The sequence below is a fragment of the Corapipo altera genome, unplaced genomic scaffold (genome assembly GCF_003945725.1).
Source record: "Corapipo altera isolate COAL_440 unplaced genomic scaffold, ASM394572v1 23b, whole genome shotgun sequence".
Lineage (NCBI taxonomy): Eukaryota > Metazoa > Chordata > Aves > Passeriformes > Pipridae > Corapipo > Corapipo altera.
In genome coordinates, this window is record NW_020884885.1 from 8,177,125 (window position 1) to 8,195,132 (window position 18,008).

General features: G+C 36.8%; 1 protein-coding gene across 1 annotated transcript in view; it reads left to right on the forward strand.

The window, feature by feature from the left end:
* The window catches only part of INO80 (INO80 complex subunit), a 68,473-nt gene that overhangs the window by 13,731 nt on the left and 36,734 nt on the right, over window positions 1-18,008 (forward strand). The window contains exons 6-21 of the mRNA XM_027642271.1: window positions 802-922; window positions 2,220-2,434; window positions 3,469-3,522; window positions 5,143-5,346; window positions 6,606-6,801; window positions 7,003-7,070; window positions 7,406-7,615; window positions 8,199-8,279; window positions 9,426-9,521; window positions 12,075-12,134; window positions 12,702-12,844; window positions 13,886-13,970; window positions 14,453-14,570; window positions 15,548-15,633; window positions 16,591-16,758; window positions 17,184-17,317. Coding sequence (XP_027498072.1) covers window positions 802-922; window positions 2,220-2,434; window positions 3,469-3,522; window positions 5,143-5,346; window positions 6,606-6,801; window positions 7,003-7,070; window positions 7,406-7,615; window positions 8,199-8,279; window positions 9,426-9,521; window positions 12,075-12,134; window positions 12,702-12,844; window positions 13,886-13,970; window positions 14,453-14,570; window positions 15,548-15,633; window positions 16,591-16,758; window positions 17,184-17,317 — 2,039 coding nt within the window. The remainder of the gene's footprint in view (window positions 1-801; window positions 923-2,219; window positions 2,435-3,468; window positions 3,523-5,142; window positions 5,347-6,605; window positions 6,802-7,002; window positions 7,071-7,405; window positions 7,616-8,198; window positions 8,280-9,425; window positions 9,522-12,074; window positions 12,135-12,701; window positions 12,845-13,885; window positions 13,971-14,452; window positions 14,571-15,547; window positions 15,634-16,590; window positions 16,759-17,183; window positions 17,318-18,008) is intronic.

The following is an 18,008-nucleotide window of genomic DNA, read 5'->3' on the forward strand; positions in this document are numbered from 1 at the left end:
TTGTTAGATTTTACACAAATTTTTATTTTCAAACTAGTAAGAAATAATATCCAGTGAAAATAACCAGTGTATTGTCAGATCAGCAGTACACAGTCATGAGGGGGGAAAACACATCTGTCCAAAAAAGTTTCTTTATGCTGATCGTCTCACCTTTCAAAAATATTTTATTAACTCAAAAGTATGCTGAGGTTTTAAAATAGTTAATTTCTGAGTGGTAGTGTTTTTAATTTGCCTGTTTATGTGTAACCTGTGTGTAGTTCTTCAATGCTTCAGCTGAATAATGATGGGAATATACTGACTTTTTTGATCATTTAGGGGAAAAGTGCTGAGGCAGCTATATTTTTACTTGACAGTCCGGGTGTTCAAGTTGTTTGTCCTTGTGGATATCTTTTAAATGCCTTTTTCCTAAACCTGCTCTTTTTCATCCTTTGGAATCATAACGTAGAACATGTATGTAATTTGGGAATGTGGGCAAAACAAATAGTAGGTCCATATTTGGATCTCTTCATATAGTGTGTTGTCTTGCTGAGCAGCACCCATATGGAAAAGACAGCAGGATGTTTTGAAAGTGTAAACTTCACTGTCCACTCTTCCCTCTTACTTTACTGGGTGGGCTTGGTTCCCTATGCAGAACTTGGAGGCTACCTCTGGGAGCAGTGGTTTTACTTTGGGCGCTGTGTGATATCTGATAACAAATGAAAAATATGGAGAAATGGATGTTTCCTGATCTCTTATTTATGTTCAAGATGTGAACTTGTTCTCTGGCTGTCTCTGTTAGCTGCTCACTTTCATACCCTTCAGTTGCAGCAGTATCAGTACTACAGCGCAGGGCTGCTGTCCACCCACGACCCTTACTATGAGCAGCAGCGCCACCTGCTAGGGCCCAAGAAAAAGAAGTTTAAAGAAGAGAAAAAAATAAAAGGTAAAGTCACTAACCTGGTGGTTTTAAGTGGTTTTTAAAGGGCTGCTCTGGTTTAACTTCTTTCCTATGTTATTTCCTTTGAATAAATATAAATATTCAAAACTTGTGGGTTTTGCATGGAAATACCAAGTTCTACCAAAGGAAAAAAATCTTCCGAAAATACTGCACTTTATCACGTGGCTTCTTGAAAGGTAGGGTGGAAAAAAAAGGGGTGTGACTGGAGAGCTCATGGCTTAAGATATTCTTTGTGGACCTCCAAATATAGAATGAAGGAGTTATGCAGTAGATACCTTATAGCTTTATTCATTGCTTCAGAATCCATAAGCACTGTTTTATCGCATGGTCCATTTACTCAAGAGTTTTTTGAAAACACAGTAGTTCCTTGTAAAATGTAAGGACTTACCCAGTACCTGCTGCAGTTATTCTGGAATATATAATTCTAGTGAACAAGAAGTTATAGGGAGTGAAAGTGTTTGCTGGAAATTAGAGGGAACTTGGAATTGATGTCCAGTGTGAGTTAAAATAGAATTATATCTGTGACCAGCTGGAGTTTCTCAGATGCACGTTTGCCAGGAAGTACAGTTTCCTTTCTTGTTCGAGCTGACAGCAATTGTAAATCTGTAAGGAAGCAGAAAGAGAAGGCTATGAACCGATAGTGTAAGGTGAACTCTCTCTAGTACAAGTACTTAAATTTGAGCTGTGTTTTAAGGAGGTTATTTTGGGCTTCCTTCCTCTTTATTTGCAAGTTCCTTTAACTGTGGTGGTTTTTTTCTCCACTAATCTTGCAGCATCCATAATTTTGTGTACTCACAGAGAATATTTTTAATATTTGATACCAGTATGAATTGCCTCTGAAAGCTGGTATCTGTAATACAAGACAACGTGCCAATATCTTTCAACTCCTGAGAAATTTGCTTTGAGACTTATTGTACTAAATGCTAGTGTTGTTACCTTTAAATGTCTTACCTTTACATGTCTTTAAGTAGAATTTTAGCACAAAGCAAGAGAAATTGCAGCAGGTCCTAGATATTTTAACACTTAATGTTTTCCTGGGTGGAAGTAATTGCATTTCGCCCCTCTATTAAATAGGAAAATCTTTCCATTCTAGAGTAGTGAGGAAATATCTAATAGAATAAATTAATGCTCCCAGAATTGACAAACATGGATATAAGCTTGGCTTCTCTGTTGGTTCCACATATAAATTGACTAGGATAGTTTACTCAGGAAAGATACCTGACTAAGCGTGTCTCAAAAATAGAAAAAGAAGTGTATTTTTATGATCATTGTTGCCATGCAGGCAAGTTGAAAAAAGTAAAGAAAAAGAGGAGACGGGATGAAGAACTCTCTTCAGAGGAGTCACCACGACGCCACCATCACCAGACCAAAGTTTTTGCCAAGTTTTCTCATGATACGCCACCACCTGGGTCCAAGAAGAAGCATTTGTCTATTGAGCAGCTTAATGCACGTCGACGGAAAGTGTGGCTTACCATTGTTAAAAAGGAGTTACCAAAGGTAAACTTGGCTAATTGCACTACATCAGTGATCATATCAAGAAAGTGAAACAGAAAATTAATTTAGTGGGAAGTTGACACTTGGAAAAACAGAATAAAGTAAGACCTGATTTTTCTGGTGCTTATTAGTGACCTAACTGGTATTCTGTAATCCATAAGCAAAGTGTAGTTCAGATTCCTTATTACCAATGATACCTGAATGGATCATGCAGTGCTTTGCCATGACTATTCAGTCCTTTTCAATGAAAAGTATGGTAAACTTCAGCAGGTACTCATACTAATCTACAGGATGGCAGCGTAAGGCAAACCAATATCTAGGTTTATCATAAAGTTCAGGAAAGGAACGTTTTGATCATTCTAGCATGTGTGTTTTTCAAAACTTATTTTAGAAACAGCCTAGGGAAAAGTGTTTGTATCATTTGCTGGACAAACTTCAGGCACATTTGAAAGAGAAAGCTTGGGTTCACTGTTACTAGTTTTCTGAGATGATCAGAGTGGACTTTAGAACCTGCTTTTTGGAGTTCACAGTTAGCAGACTTTGAATTCTAGGACTATTAAAACAAGTGATGGCTGAATCATCCTTTGTGATCTTATAAGCCAAACAAAGGATATGTGCAGTGTAGTACACCATATTTTTTCAGAAGGCTGATTGTGATCATGCGAAGAACATCAGATCTGCATTAATTCTTAACATCTCTAGGAAACAGTGGAAAATGTTGTTTACTTCAGTGATAACAGTGGAATAGGAGAACCCTGCTTTGCAATAATAGTAATTAAAGAAACTACTGAGAAAAAGGAGGTGCTTTGCATGCTTTCTTCAGGATATGGAATACATTAATGTATGCCTTCAGTAATTTAAATATGAAAAGCTGTTTCAGTCAAAATGAAGAATACTTGTAGTACCTATACCCAATTATACAGTAGTGTGCATGGCTGCAGTTGGCACATGTACCTGCTGAAACCTGGTTAGTGATCTTTTAAAATACTGTGCAACCATTACCCTTTAACTAATTTAAAGATGGTATTCTTTTACAGGCGTACAAACAGAAAGCTTCAGCCCGCAACCTTTTCCTAACCAACAGCAAAAAGGTAGGTGGTGTTTTGTTATTTGTACTGGATGTAATAAGCAAACTGTAACCTCTTTGTGTTTCTTCTGTTTCTCACAATACTGACTATAGTAGCAGGGGAGTATAGGAGAAAGCACTGTATACAAGTTCTTTGTCATTTAGTATAAGGCTTTTCATTTTTTAGATGTGTGATTTTGGCATGTTTCATAAGCAACAGATGAAACAAGCAATGTGAGGTTTTTTCGTGAGATATGCTTGGCTTTTGTGAGATTTAGTTTGTACATTTCAAATTTACTAATATTTGATACTATAAATTAGCGACTTTGGTACGCTCTGACTTTTTAGCTGCCCGAATATCTGCTGTCTAGAACTTGCTGGTTTAAGCATTCTTATTTAAGTCTAAGGAGCTCTTGGAATATTATGATAATTTACATAAATACATACAGGACCTGAGATTAAAAATAGAGCAGTTTTCTGCTTAAGTGATTGCAAAAGTAATTAATCTCCTCATCAGAGTCTTCCCTGAGAAGTGGCAATGTTTCTACCTAGAAAGCTTTACTTATGAACATTTGGTAATAGCTTTCAGAGCATTTTTCAAGTGTTACACCCAAGTGTCCGGTTCATTTATGTGGCTAATGAAAAGGTAATCAAATATATGACTCAGAATTGTTGGAGATAAGGTAATGTAGGAAATTTTCTCTTCTGTATATACATTATCAAAAAAGGGTGCATTTTCTATCTAAGGGATGCAGAAAACAGGACCTGCTTGGGTATGTTTAAGAAACTTTGCTGTAGATAGGTTCTCTCCTGTGGTCCCCTTTAGCTAGCAGATAACTGGTTTTCTTTGTGATCTCTGCCCATATAAGCTGTGAGTATTGTATTTGTAGGTATCATAAATGACATTTTAGTAAACGAGTGATCATAGAATAATTAAGGTTGGAAGAGACCTTTAAGATTATCAAGTCCAACCGTGAAATGCAACAGACTTCAAGGTTTTGAAATTCCACTTTTTTTAATTTTTTTTTGGTTTGTTTTATGATTTGAAATCTGTATGTTAGAATTTTTGATGTGCAAACTTTAGTGAAGGAAAAAAAACCTGGCACAAACATCAAACCCAGCAATTTTGACAATGACATTGATTTACTTATACTAGAACAAAAAATGACATTCTACTATGCTTCTTCATGAAATGGGAAAATTGTAGAATACTCCCTCACTTTTCTGTGTATTAGTATGAACAGGATTGTGTTCTACCAATAGTGCTATTACAACAACCTTATCAAAAAGTGAGAAAATAACCACAGAAAAGTGTCAAGAAACAAGTGAGTCAGAGTTGCAGGCAGGCCATGAATTCTGTTCTCCTGAGTTCCTTTCAAGGGCCTACTCACCAGATCAGTCTTTTAAGTCCTACGCTATGCTGAAGCTGTCTTCAGATTTTGTCTTCTCCACCATCTTGGTATTATTTTGGAAGTTCACATTCTTTCATGCCATTTCAGAAGCATTACTGCTGAGTAAAGTATCACAGTTTTTTCTCTTGTGAAGGATTGGACTTGGTTATAATTAAATTTGATGATGTTTAATGCTGGCTTTCTCTAAAATCTGCCCATTTTATCACTGTTCCCAAAATCTTATTTCTCTCTAGCTTGCCCATCAGTGCATGAGGGAGGTACGTCGAGCCGCTATCCAAGCCCAGAAAAACTGTAAGGAAACTCTACCACGAGCACGTCGTCTTACCAAGGAGATGCTTCTCTATTGGAAAAAGTATGAAAAGGTGGAAAAAGAACATCGCAAACGAGCTGAGAAGGAGGCTCTGGAGCAACGCAAACTGGATGAGGAGATGAGAGAGGTACAGCAAAACCACAGATTGCTGATAATTAATCTACTGAGGAGACACAGAAGTGAACGGATAATATGAGTTACTAAATCCAGGCTGTGAAATTCAGTTATTTGTTCCGTTTCAGCACTATTCCACACATTTCTTCTGCTATCTTATTTTTCTTTACATAATTCTTCTAATTAGTGAGAAGTGATTAAAAAAAACCCTTCTGCTTAAATTCTTTACAAGTGAGTGAAATGGAGGAAGGAATTAGAGAAGCAGCGTGTGTCTCTCAGACTTACATAGCTCAGTGTTAGTAAGGGCCAACCTTTTGTGATGGTTTGTACATGATTCTGGGTCCAGAAGGCAAGACACTTTTTCATTTACACTGTTTTTTTTTTCCTCCTTTTTTCCCCTTGCTGTTAACTGAAACTGTAGTTTATGTGGGGGGAAGAGACTTTTTCTGTGATTGCTTTTTTTGTCAGCCAAGTGACAGCTTTGTGAACTTCCTTACAGTGTACTAGAGGTTAAATACAAGAAAAAGTTTCCTTGTAAAAGCTCTCTACTATTTGTTACCTTATATATGTGGTGATGAGGTAAGGCTGAATCTTTAGAAGACCTTATGTTTAGTTTTATTCTTAAATTATGCTTTTATTTATTGTGTTCCTCTCATTCTTGCAAATTCATAAGCATTTTGTGAAGGTTTCTGCTGACAGATTAATAGACAACTTTTAAGTGTAGCATTTTTTAACCAGAGCCTAAGGGTGAACAGTTTCTGTAATGTCTTGCTGAATAATAATAATAATAGTATCTCAACTGTATTACCTGTTGATGTATTTCACATGTTCTACCGTAGTTCTCTTTACTCATAAGTAACTGAATATTGAATCAGGCTGTCATGAGAGTGATTTTTTACCATTAAATTCTTTTACTGTGGATCACTAATATCTTGTTAATTTCTGTTGATATTTTAATTTTTCAGTGTAAACAAAACTTTTAAAATTTCTTTAATTAGATTATGGTGTTCTTTGCCATGATAACTAAATCTAAAAGAACTTTTAATTTACAACAATTTTATATTTTAATGTAGATGTTTGTGAAGGTGGTCAATGTTCTTATGTGCAACTAGTAGCATTTTGATAGCACAGTGACATGCATAACATAATCCAGATAGATTAGTTGTTGATATTTTAGTAGATGAAATTTTTTTCTTTATATATTTTAAATATTAAACTCTTGTCCTGCTTTTTTTTCCCTTCATCTGTTTTTTGTAAATGCTGTTCTCTTAGGCTAAGAGGCAGCAGCGAAAACTTAACTTCCTGATCACACAAACTGAATTATATGCCCATTTTATGAGTCGTAAAAGAGATATTGGACATGATGGAATACAGGAGGAAATCCTACGCAAACTGGAAGACAGCTCTACCCAAAGGCAGATCGATATTGGTGGAGGAGTAGTGGTCAACATCACCCAAGAAGATTATGGTAAGCGATTGTCTGCAGTCCTTTCTTTGCATTCTTTTGAAATTTACTGTACCCTGGGTGTTAGTGTGCAAACTTAACAATTTCAGGCACAGAATCCTTCTGTGCAAGAAGGATTGCACTACTGTAATTACTGGAATTTATCTGTGTGTTTATTTGGGTGGTTACTGCTGCAGAGCTCTGACATGGGTATGTTGTTTTCAGATAGTAACTATTACAAGGCCCAAGCTCTGAAGAATGCTGAGGATGCTTACCAGATTCATCAGGCCCGGGTATGTATTTTTTGGATCCATGAAGTATAAGAGAAAGCAAACTAATTGGTAGAGGCTAAAGAACCAAGATCTTTCATAGCAACCAAGTCAAGTAGGTTTGTTTAGTCCTGGGTGCCAGATTTGAATTTCAAATTTCAGATTTCCACTGCCACTCTCTGTGCTAAACAAGTAGAAAGTCAGAATATAAAGATTTGGGCACAGGAACAGTCTCATTTTCTCTTAGTTTCTGGCAGGCATCCTTTGTCTTAATGGGAATTGTAAAGTATTTTACTATACAGTTTCTTGATAAGTTAAAATGTTCATCATCTTATGCATACTTTCCTGTTCCTGTTTAGACCAGATCATTTGATGAAGATGCAAAGGAGAGCCGGGCAGCTGCTTTGCGGGCTGCTAACAAGTCTGGTACTGGCTTTGGAGAGAGCTACAGTTTAGCAAACCCTTCTATCCGAGCAGGAGAAGATATTCCACAGCCTACCATTTTCAATGGAAAACTGAAAGGTTACCAACTGAAAGGCATGAATTGGCTGGCCAACCTCTATGAGCAGGTATCTCAATACATCTTGCAAATTTTTATAACTTCTAGGATTATTTAAGTCATTAGAGTAAACTTGGCCAAAAGAATGTACTGGTTTTAAAAGCAGACTGCATATAGTCAATCTTTAATGTCTTTAGAAGAAAGGAAAATATTATTTAGGCCACATACCAGTAATCTTGAATATTTAGGAAATAACTGTGAATGAGACATTGAGTTCAGTATTCTTTTTGTGGTTTTTACAACTGTTTATCACTTAGAGCATACACTGAGGAGTCTTTTGCTGCTTGGATTTGCATTCTGTTTAAGGCTTGGGTCAGCTGGTGAACTGCAGGCAATTTTGTCCTTGTGAGTGTGTCTAGTTCACAATTTGATCACAAAGTGCGGAGAGGCTAAGGGAAAAAATCAGACTGAGAGAAGAATGAAAATGCCTTTGAGATCAATTATGTCTCAGCAGCAGATTTAAGAGATGTTAAAGTGTGTCAGCGTTGATACAGTGGGACTGTTCCCACTAAATTCAGTGGCATCCATTCTGTTAGTCCTTTATGGATTAAAAAGTAGTAAAGTGAAGGTGTTCATTTATGGATCTTTTGCAGGGCATCAATGGCATCCTGGCAGATGAAATGGGTCTGGGTAAAACAGTACAAAGTATTGCTCTCCTGGCACATCTGGCTGAGGTAGGTGGATTGTAGCTTATTCCTGGGCAGCATGCTTGATAGAAGATGTGTACTTTTCATATGTTGGAAATGAGTTCTAGATTATAAAGCTTCAGTGTTTTAAAAGTAATTTTACACTTTGCTTTCTGGTGGAGCCTTTGAAATAGTTGTGTGTATCTGTGTGTCTATATAAATAAAACCAGAATTTTCATTTAATCACAGGGTGATATCTTTTCACTTGCACTGAATGTGAAAGCCTTGTGAGAGAACAAGTCATGCACTTGATGGTTCACTGAGTTTTACAGATCAGGGAGCCCAAATTCTGAGCTTCATGGCAATCAGCATGGATTTCCATATTTCAGTGGGGCTTTTTAGGAAGCATAGTGGTTCTTCTTTTCCAGGGCAGACAAACAAAACAGAAAAAGCAACAGAAACTTACTTCTTCATGCAGAAATAAATAAATACATTTCTTTAAAAAAAAAAAAAAGTCTTCTTTGCAATCCAGTCAGTTGCCTTATATAGGAGATATCAATGAAGTGATACTAAAAGCAGAATTAGCTGCACTAGTGACCAAATGAGAATTGCATGCATTTCTTTATGTTCCTTTTGGTACCAGTTCAGTGGTACTACTGTCCAAATACTGTAAGGGTGTGTAGAGCTGAAGGTTCTTGAGCTCATCTCAAGGAATAACAGATTAGCTTGTCTCCCTGTTGCACTGCAGCTTGAGATTTTTTGGAAGGTTACACAGGGCTTTATTTTTTCTCTCCCTTACATGGGCCAGCTTGTAACTGCTAATATACTAATGAATCAACTCAGTTATTCACCAGAGGGTATTGTAATGAGTGATGTGGTGGAGCAAAACTTTCCAATGCCCCCTGAAGTTCTTTTCCTCATCAAAATGACAGGGGCTGTTAGTAACGTGAAGGTGACAACTCTCAGAAACAAAGGAGTTTGTTCTGGGAACAACTTTGCTGTTATGAAATAAGTCTTAGTTAAACATTAGATCTGCTCTATTTGATTTTGTATCACCCTGCTGTGCTGGGACACTTTTGCTATGTTGCACGTAGTTCCCTCTCATGTAGCCACTGTCATTTAGTAATTGTAAAGCTGTATCAAACCATCTCTATATCCCTTCCCCTCAATTAATTTTTTATGTGTGTGTTCCAGAGAGAGAACATCTGGGGACCGTTTTTAATAATTTCACCTGCCTCTACTCTGAACAACTGGCACCAGGAGTTTGCCAGATTTGTACCTAAATTTAAGGTAATAAGCATGTGCAAGGAAGTTCTCTCTGTTTTCTCAAGAGCAAACCATTTTGTTCTTCTGAGTTCTTTGTCACATTTGGGTGTTTAATCACCTTGGAATTTGAAACTGTGTAACGAGCTGATACTGATATTTTTTTCCATGATCCTGTTTTTTTCTGGAGTGTTCAATTATCTAAGGCTTAAAAATGTTCTTACTTTAATCACATGATTTTCATTTTGCATCACCTTAAAGACAGCTTCTTGGTGAGGAATTGAAGCAGATCAGCAAGGGGATGTATAGTTTTAATGTATGGACCTGTCAGCAGAAGCAGGAATAATACTTCAGTATTATATACTGTCTTTAGAGTTAGAGCTGTATTTTCAGCGATTCGTATGAATTTGAGTCAGATAAAGATTGTATGTGAACAAACTCTAAACAGGTAAGAGGGAGACAAAATGCAGTTGTTATTACAGAAGAATAGGAGAACCATGGACATAACAGTCAGTAGTCAAGAAAAAGGAAAGAGGTGAGGCACAGAGATAAGAACAAAAAGACTAGAGGAAAACAAATGGAGTTTTTCAGGTGTATTGTGAATGTGAAAACATAGTAAGTTAGAAAGCAAGGAAACATCAGTTACTGAAAACCAAGCTGCTTACCTCTTCTCCAGTGGAAACCATTGGAGTGTTGCCAAGGAAGATTTGAAAAGAAATGTTTACTGCTAAAATAGTGCTGAAATTTTAGAATTAAAGATAGACAAAAGTGTCAGAAGCTTGCAGTTACATCTGTGTAGGTGTTTAAGTATTTGAGTTGTTAACGTAGTAACATTTGATATGAACAGGTCTTGATTGAGTTTTTTTTAAACATGTGATTTTCTTTCATACAGAAAATAGTAAAAGACACTAGTTACAAGTAACTAGTATACCAGTAACATCAGGCTAATTGTTCAGTTGTCTTGACTACTTAATAAAGTGTGGGAAAAAAACTTGGAAGTATCGCTATAAGTGATATTTGATTTCTTGATCTGGGGTAGGGCAATATTAAAGGACATACCTTTTACGAAATAGCTTGCTTTGGAGATCCCTGATGGAACTGTGTGTTGGCTGTGGCAGTGTATAGTTTGAGGTATCTATATGAGAAGTTGTGCTGGAACACAGTTCAGTACTGGATTAATTGAGTGACTTGTATTTTGGGATAATTTGGCATTACTGAGCCTTCAAATCAACTGATAAAGAAATACAAATACTTGTGTTATTGAAGAGGTACTCAAAAGAAAAAAATCATCTAAAAATAATTTATTCATGTACTTCCATAGCTCAGAATAATAGGGGCCCTTGATTAGAAACCTTTAGAGCAGCTGGCATTCTGTCTACTTTCTCTCATTTCCTTTGATCAGTTCATTGTATAGAATAGGCAAGCAACTGTTTATTCTTTTTCCTTCCTGTGAATAAATTACAGAAAATGTTTAAAAAATGCAATCAGGATGCTTGGGAAAAGGTAATTTTCTCTTTTTTTGTTTTAAAACCCAACCCGTTTCCATCATTATATAGCTCTTAGGGTTTCTTGCATAACGATGTTTGCCTCATCTGTGGAATAGAACATGTTTTAAAAAGAAGTTTTCTAAACTTATTGTCACATGTTTATAACTTTAATCAGTCTTTTTCAACTACTTTTTTTCTGCTTGTAATCATACAGAAGTGTGTAGCCAATTCTGTTCATAGTAAATTACAGTGAATTTATTTCTTCAGGTCCGTGGCAGAATATGTAACCTAAAAAACAAATCATTTTTGATCAGTCTGATTTTTTAACAAGCATCCATATTTCAGAACAGTATGAAGAAAATTCAATTAAAAGCACTTTGGAACCTGTCAGTTGAAGTTACAAGACTTATCACCACCTCAGAAACCAGCATTCCTCCCTTTTTATCTTAGCTGACTGTAGTCCTTCCATCAGACAGGAGATGGCAGTACAATGTTATTAACCAGTGACAGGAGTCAGTGCTCTGTGAAGATATGTCCTCAGTGATAGGAGCCATGAAATTTTGAGCTATAAATGGTATAACAAATTTCTCTGGCAGTAGTGCTTTCTTTTAAAATTCTTCCATTAAATATATCCAGGCCAGATGTTTTAACTTTATCTCAGGTTTTGGAGGTCAGTTCTGAAATAGAAAACCAACAGGACAATGGGAGATGTTAAACAGGACAACAAGCCCTCTAGTCCTCGAGGTTTAACTTTAGTAGCTGAGAGTAAACCTTTTTCTACCATAAGCAAAGTATCATCTTTAATTTTTAGAAAAACCTGGCTAGAAGGTGTAACATGCTGCTGGGCATTTTCAGATTCTCAGCATAACTTCATCAGGCCTCAAGTTGCTTGATACCTTTGCCTGGAATGCTCTGTTTCAAAGTATTTTTAAATGCTTTCTGATTTTTCTCTGCATTAAGAAAAACAATTTCTCTTTTTGTTGTTTTGCAGAAAGAGGTCTGTCTTTGTCATTTTGTAGAATACAGAGTATAAAATTCTGGAGCAGGTGTCTTTATTTGAAAATAATGTCTTTCTATTCTTTTACTGTTCCAGGTGCTACCATACTGGGGAAATCCCCATGATAGAAAGGTGATCAGGAAGTTCTGGAGTCAGGTAATACCAGCATGACTTTGTGCAGAGTACACCAGAAACTGTTGCTAACGTCACCAAGCTAAACGATGTGGGGATACAGAGTTCAATTTCTTCATCCTTGTAGTAGCGCTTTCATTAAGATAATGAGGTAGAAGTCTTCCCTTGTGCTGAAGACCAATTCATTGCAGTGTGGAGTTCTGCTAAAGAAACTAGAGGTCTGTTAATAAAGCAGGAAGTTTCAGTGTCAAGGACTGTTTATTCTGTTTGAGTAACCTAACTCAGGATGCCCTAATCCAGAATCCCTGCAGGCCTGTCAGATTGTCCCTGATTTAACAACAGCATTTTGTAGGGTTCAGTGCCCAGGTCTTGTCTCACACATTAAAAAGCATCTGAAATTGTTCAGGGACTAATCGGCTCAAGTCCAGGTCCACCAGTTGAATAACTGTGCTGTAATTAATTAAAAAAGTCAGCTGGGGAAAATGCAATAATAACGAGAAAAGATTGTAAAACAGAAGTCTGAAATTACAGTGAACTCTGGACAATGTATTTACATTATGTGGATATTTGTTTCTCCCTTTGTGGTTATAGAAGACACTGTATACTCAGGATGCTCCTTTCCATGTGGTAATTACCAGTTATCAGCTGGTAGTACAGGATGTGAAGTATTTCCAGCGAGTGAAGTGGCAGTATATGGTTCTGGATGAAGCGCAAGCACTCAAAAGTAGCTCCAGGTAATAAACTAACTGGAAACAAAATCTTCTCTATGTATCAACCTGTTGTAGGAATATCAAGAAAACGCAAATTATCATGGGGGATAGAAGTTAAAACTGACACACATGAGACCCTGTAAGTGTCTACCCTAGTTCAGTATCTGTATAACTCTTTGACACTGGATTGATCCATTAGGGTTTCTGTATTTAGATTTTCCTTTTCCAAATATGTAAAGTGTAATTAAAAAGTAATTGTGAAGCAGAAACTTGTATGGAGTACAAGACAGTTAAACAAAACAGCGTGAAATACCGTGTACTTTCTTTCCTGACTACTCACAGAATTCTTCCTGCTGAATGGTCTGTAGTCTTTAGCATATATTGCTTACATTGGCTCCATTAAAAGTGTTTTGATTCCTTATTCAGTGGCACTTCCAGGCATGAATGAAGGTCAGAACCCTGTGAAAACTGTTGGCTGCAATAAAGCCCAATCTGTGTCATAAGACTATGCCAGAAAGTTTTCTGTTTGTTTTCAAGTAATGGATTTGTCCCTCTTTACTTCTGTAATTGCTTTCCCATAACCTTTGTCCAAGTTGCCACTGTACAGAGTAAGTTCAAGACTGCTTTAGGTGCAGGCTCTTTTCTGACCAAAGTCTGTCTCTTCAGCATTCTTTGGAAACCACCCCTCTAAGAGGATTGTAATGTATAGCTCAGCACTCCTGCCACAGTAGCCCATACACAGGAATTCCTCTTGTAACATCTGAAAAATGCATGACATTCTGATTGAAAATAATGGTTTCTTTTGGGAAGCTAAGCATTTGTTTTAAAAATTAGTAAAAAGATATTTAGATAAATTAAATAAGCTATGCATTTTTTTCACATTTGCAAAAGGCTGCTTCTTCCTGTAGTTGTCTTTTGAAAGACTGGGAAATGGCTGTAATAGTTTTATCCAGTGACCTCCAGAATCATTTGGGAAACTTACTGGAAGCAATTGGTCATAAAAGACCTTATTTTCATATCCTTCTACAGCAGTTTTAATGTTTTTTTTTTACTTTTATTTATCAGTGTTCGTTGGAAGATCTTACTGCAGTTCCAGTGTCGAAACAGATTGTTGCTGACTGGGACCCCAATCCAGAACACGATGGCTGAGGTATGTGGGAGCTCACAAGAGTGCACTTCTCTTTAAAACAAGAATACATACTAAATGTATGTGAACTGTTGAGAAACCTGTTGTATTTGTGTGGTTGTGGGATTATGCTTGTAGCAAACCACTGGCAAACAAACATGGGAGGAAAAATTTGGAAACTTGCCACACATTCAAATAAAACTAAAGATATTTGAAGTAATACCTGGATTACGGGGTGAAATCTAATTCTAGTGACTTTTCCCTCTGTTGACTGTAGCAATTGTGCTGTGTTTCTCACTGCTTTCTGATGGGGTTTTGTTAAATTGATATATATGGCATTTTTCAGGGGAGGGGGGAAGAGAATGCAGCTGGCTTTTTGTTTCATTTTGCCATGTCGCATGATCTAGTAATCTTGCTCATGAAGAGCTGCAAGAGTTTGGGATCCCCAATTACCTTGTCCACACTAGGATGACTTTTGCTGACCCAGTGTTTTCTCCTCTTCTTAGCTGTGGGCCCTGCTGCATTTTATCATGCCAACACTGTTTGATTCCCATGAAGAGTTCAATGAGTGGTTTTCTAAGGACATAGAGAGCCATGCAGAGAACAAATCTGCCATTGATGAGAGTGAGTGCAGTGTGTAACTCTTGTAATTTTTATATTAAAAATCTGTTGCCTTTTCCAACTAATAATGAATAAACTTTCTCATTTTTTATATGAGAAATGACATCTAAAGTAGAGGGTGCATAATGGGATTGAAATATTACTGGACTGTTGTCCATAGTTTATGTCAAAGTTTGTGTTTCTGATTGTAATGTAGCATGTGTAATGGAATAGAAAAACATGTAGTGAAAATGTTGATTTGCTACTTGTCTTCAGCCCTTCTCCATACCAAGCACAGAAGAACAAATATATTAAGTAATTTTAAGTTTCTACAGAGCACATTATCTTTGAGATCTCCTGATTGTGTTACAAGCTCTAGACATGTGACACAAAGCACTAAATATCTTTTGAGCTCCAGAAGAAAAGCATAAAAATTCTTAAAAAAAAAAAATCTTCACAGTAAATTTTAGGCAATAGTTATGTAGGACAATCTAGTTAGGTAAAACAACTGGTTTGTGATTGCAATAGAACACAGTGCAGCTGGGAATTTGTCACAAAAATACAAAGATTATTGTAAAAGACTGCAATTGTCTGTCAATGCAGTATAACTTGTTGTTGTGATGCTATAATTTGGGGGGATCAAAACTTAAAATTGTAATGATCTCTTTGCATGAATTAGCAATGGCTCATCAGAAACTTTCTTCTTCAATAATAGTGGGTGATAAATGTAAACCCATATTGTTCAGCTCAGAGGAATATGGAGAGTATAAAGTGCTTTAGAAGTTCATTCTTTGAAGCACATATTTAGATTCCTAGGCTGAACACTGTAGCACAGCACTCGCTTAAGAAAAATCAGCAGAGAAATACTCAACTCCATGCTTTAAGAATTCATCTGGGGGGTAGTGGCTGAGCAGTAAGGGACCTAATTTGTGGTAAAACACCATATAATTTTCTTCTGTGGTGAAGTAAATGTTCCTTCTTTCCTCTTCCTTGTATTTCAGACCAGCTATCCCGCTTGCACATGATCCTGAAGCCTTTCATGTTGAGAAGAATCAAGAAGGATGTGGAAAATGAATTGTCAGATAAGGTGAGAAAAAGTATTTATTTGGAGTGAGTATCATAAGTGTATTGCCATAGCTCTATTCTCTAATCTGGTGTTTGCAAACTCGTTTGTCAGTCTGCATACCTGAAATTTGATTGTAGACTTTTCACAGACCTTCAGTTTCTGGCACCACATCTCAACATTGTCATTAGATGTGAAAGTAATGAGTAAACTTTTCTTCTAGGGAAGACATTTTGTTAACAATTACAAGCCAAAGACCTTTAAGCCTGATTAAGTTGACAGAAATATCACTAATGGCAGTGAAGGAGATTGATACAGCAATGATTGGATGATAAAATGTTTCCAGTTGCCTTTGTGAAGGATTTGGCATGGGTTTAGGATTTTTTTGCTTGCCTGTACAGAGTGAGAAATACGTTGTGGCAACATCATACTCTTCTCTCTTGTTAGTCTTTTAATTTCACATGCATGTTAGCAATAGTTGGATGATCTTGTGGTTAACAGTCCCCTGTTTTTGGGATCCTTGGCTAAGAGACATCTACTTTCTTCTGATGTGATTATTAGTTTCAATGGACTTCCACAGACACTGTTGTTATGCTTCTGACATTCCTTATCATGGGCTCTCAGTGGGTAGTATTTTAACCCTAGGATAGTAAAACTGAAGTCAGATTTAGAACTGATCAGCTGCAGGTGCAGCGTTTTCCCAGCTTCTTAAGAATCTATCCGTTCACTTAGTTGTGTTCACGTACTTTTAAAGGTCTGTCTCCCACATTATTACCCAAGCCTTCCAAAACACACTTATTGGTTAAGTCCTTCCTGGGTTGGATCCTGAAATACATATCTGAATGCAACTGCCCGTAAAAGTATTTTTTGAGAAAGTTATTCTTTCCTCAAGATGCATTTCTCTCAGCTTCACGTGTACTGATGTACCGATCTATCTTCATTGCAGACAGAAAAGGCTAAATGTTGATTATCTTTTTGCAGATTGAAATTCTTATGTACTGCCAGCAGACAAGTCGACAGAAGCTCTTGTACCAAGCTCTGAAAAACAAAATCTCTATTGATGACCTCCTGCAATCGTCAATGGGCACTACTCAGCAAGCACAGACCACCACTAGTAGTCTCATGAATCTAGTCATGCAGTTCAGGAAGGTAAGGCTATTTTAACTAATAACTTTTGAAAAGTATAATCATTCATTAGCACAGAAATAAAATATGACTTCTAGAAAACACCATATAAAAAAAATTCTGGGAATGGCAAGCCAATTTGCTTGCAGTTCAGTTATCTTTCGGGTGTAGCATGATGTTGGGAGTAGAAGAGCTTCAGCCAAATGGTGCATGCAGCTGCTATCTGGGTTGGTTACAAATTGATTGTTGAAGAAAGCTGTTCACTTGGGAAGAAGAGGCAATACTGTTAAATGAATAGGGAAAGATATGATGCCCTATGCAAATTTGAGCAGATATACTAAAATAGTCATGCAATATTAATCAGTACTAAAGTTTTAGTGATCAATAGTCATAGTTGATTTGGGATTAAATAACTGCTCTCAGCATTTGACATGCTCTCTTTCTGACAGGTGTGCAATCACCCAGAGCTGTTTGAAAGACAAGAAACTTGGTCTCCATTTCACATCTTCCTAAAGCCATACCAGATTTCCAAGTTTATCTACCGTCATGGACAGATCAGGGTCTTTAACCACTCACGGGACAGGCAAGCTTATTCCACTTACTGTCCAGTTTAGCATATTTAGTATTATTATTTAGACTTATTTTAGCTTTGTAAGTGCTAATTAACTCCCTTAACTGATGTATTTAAATAACATTGGCTGAGCAGTGCATTCCTAGTTTTCTTTTGGTCATTCAGCGGTTCAACATCTGATATTGATGCTCTATTTTGGTGGAATCCTAATCATAGAATATCCCTTTGATTGAATAAGAAAGCCAGGAAAAAGAATTTAGAGTTGTTGCTGATGATATGTAATAGAATTAAGTTTTAAAAGAATTCTTAAAACCTAAAAAACCCACTTGATTTCTCTTCTGTGAGTTTTTACGTGCAAGGAAGCTATCAATATCTGTCTGTTCTGAGATGCTGTATAAATCATGAGCATCTGCTAGTGCCATGACAGCTTTTAATGATTAACTTGGATGAACAGAATCTGCCCAAGTGCAGTTTGCTATTCTTGCCAATTGTGGCAGTTCTTGATTAATTTTGTTTGCATTCATTTATGAGAAATGCTCGGGAAGGAGATCAGAAATATACATGTGAAGATCAGGCTAGCTGTTCTAAAACTTATAATGCAGTTCCAGAACAATGGTGTGTCTCAGTGTCAAATAAGCAGCAGTGCATGTAGACTGATGATACTTTTCTCCTACGACCATGCAATTCCAGATATTCAGAGCAC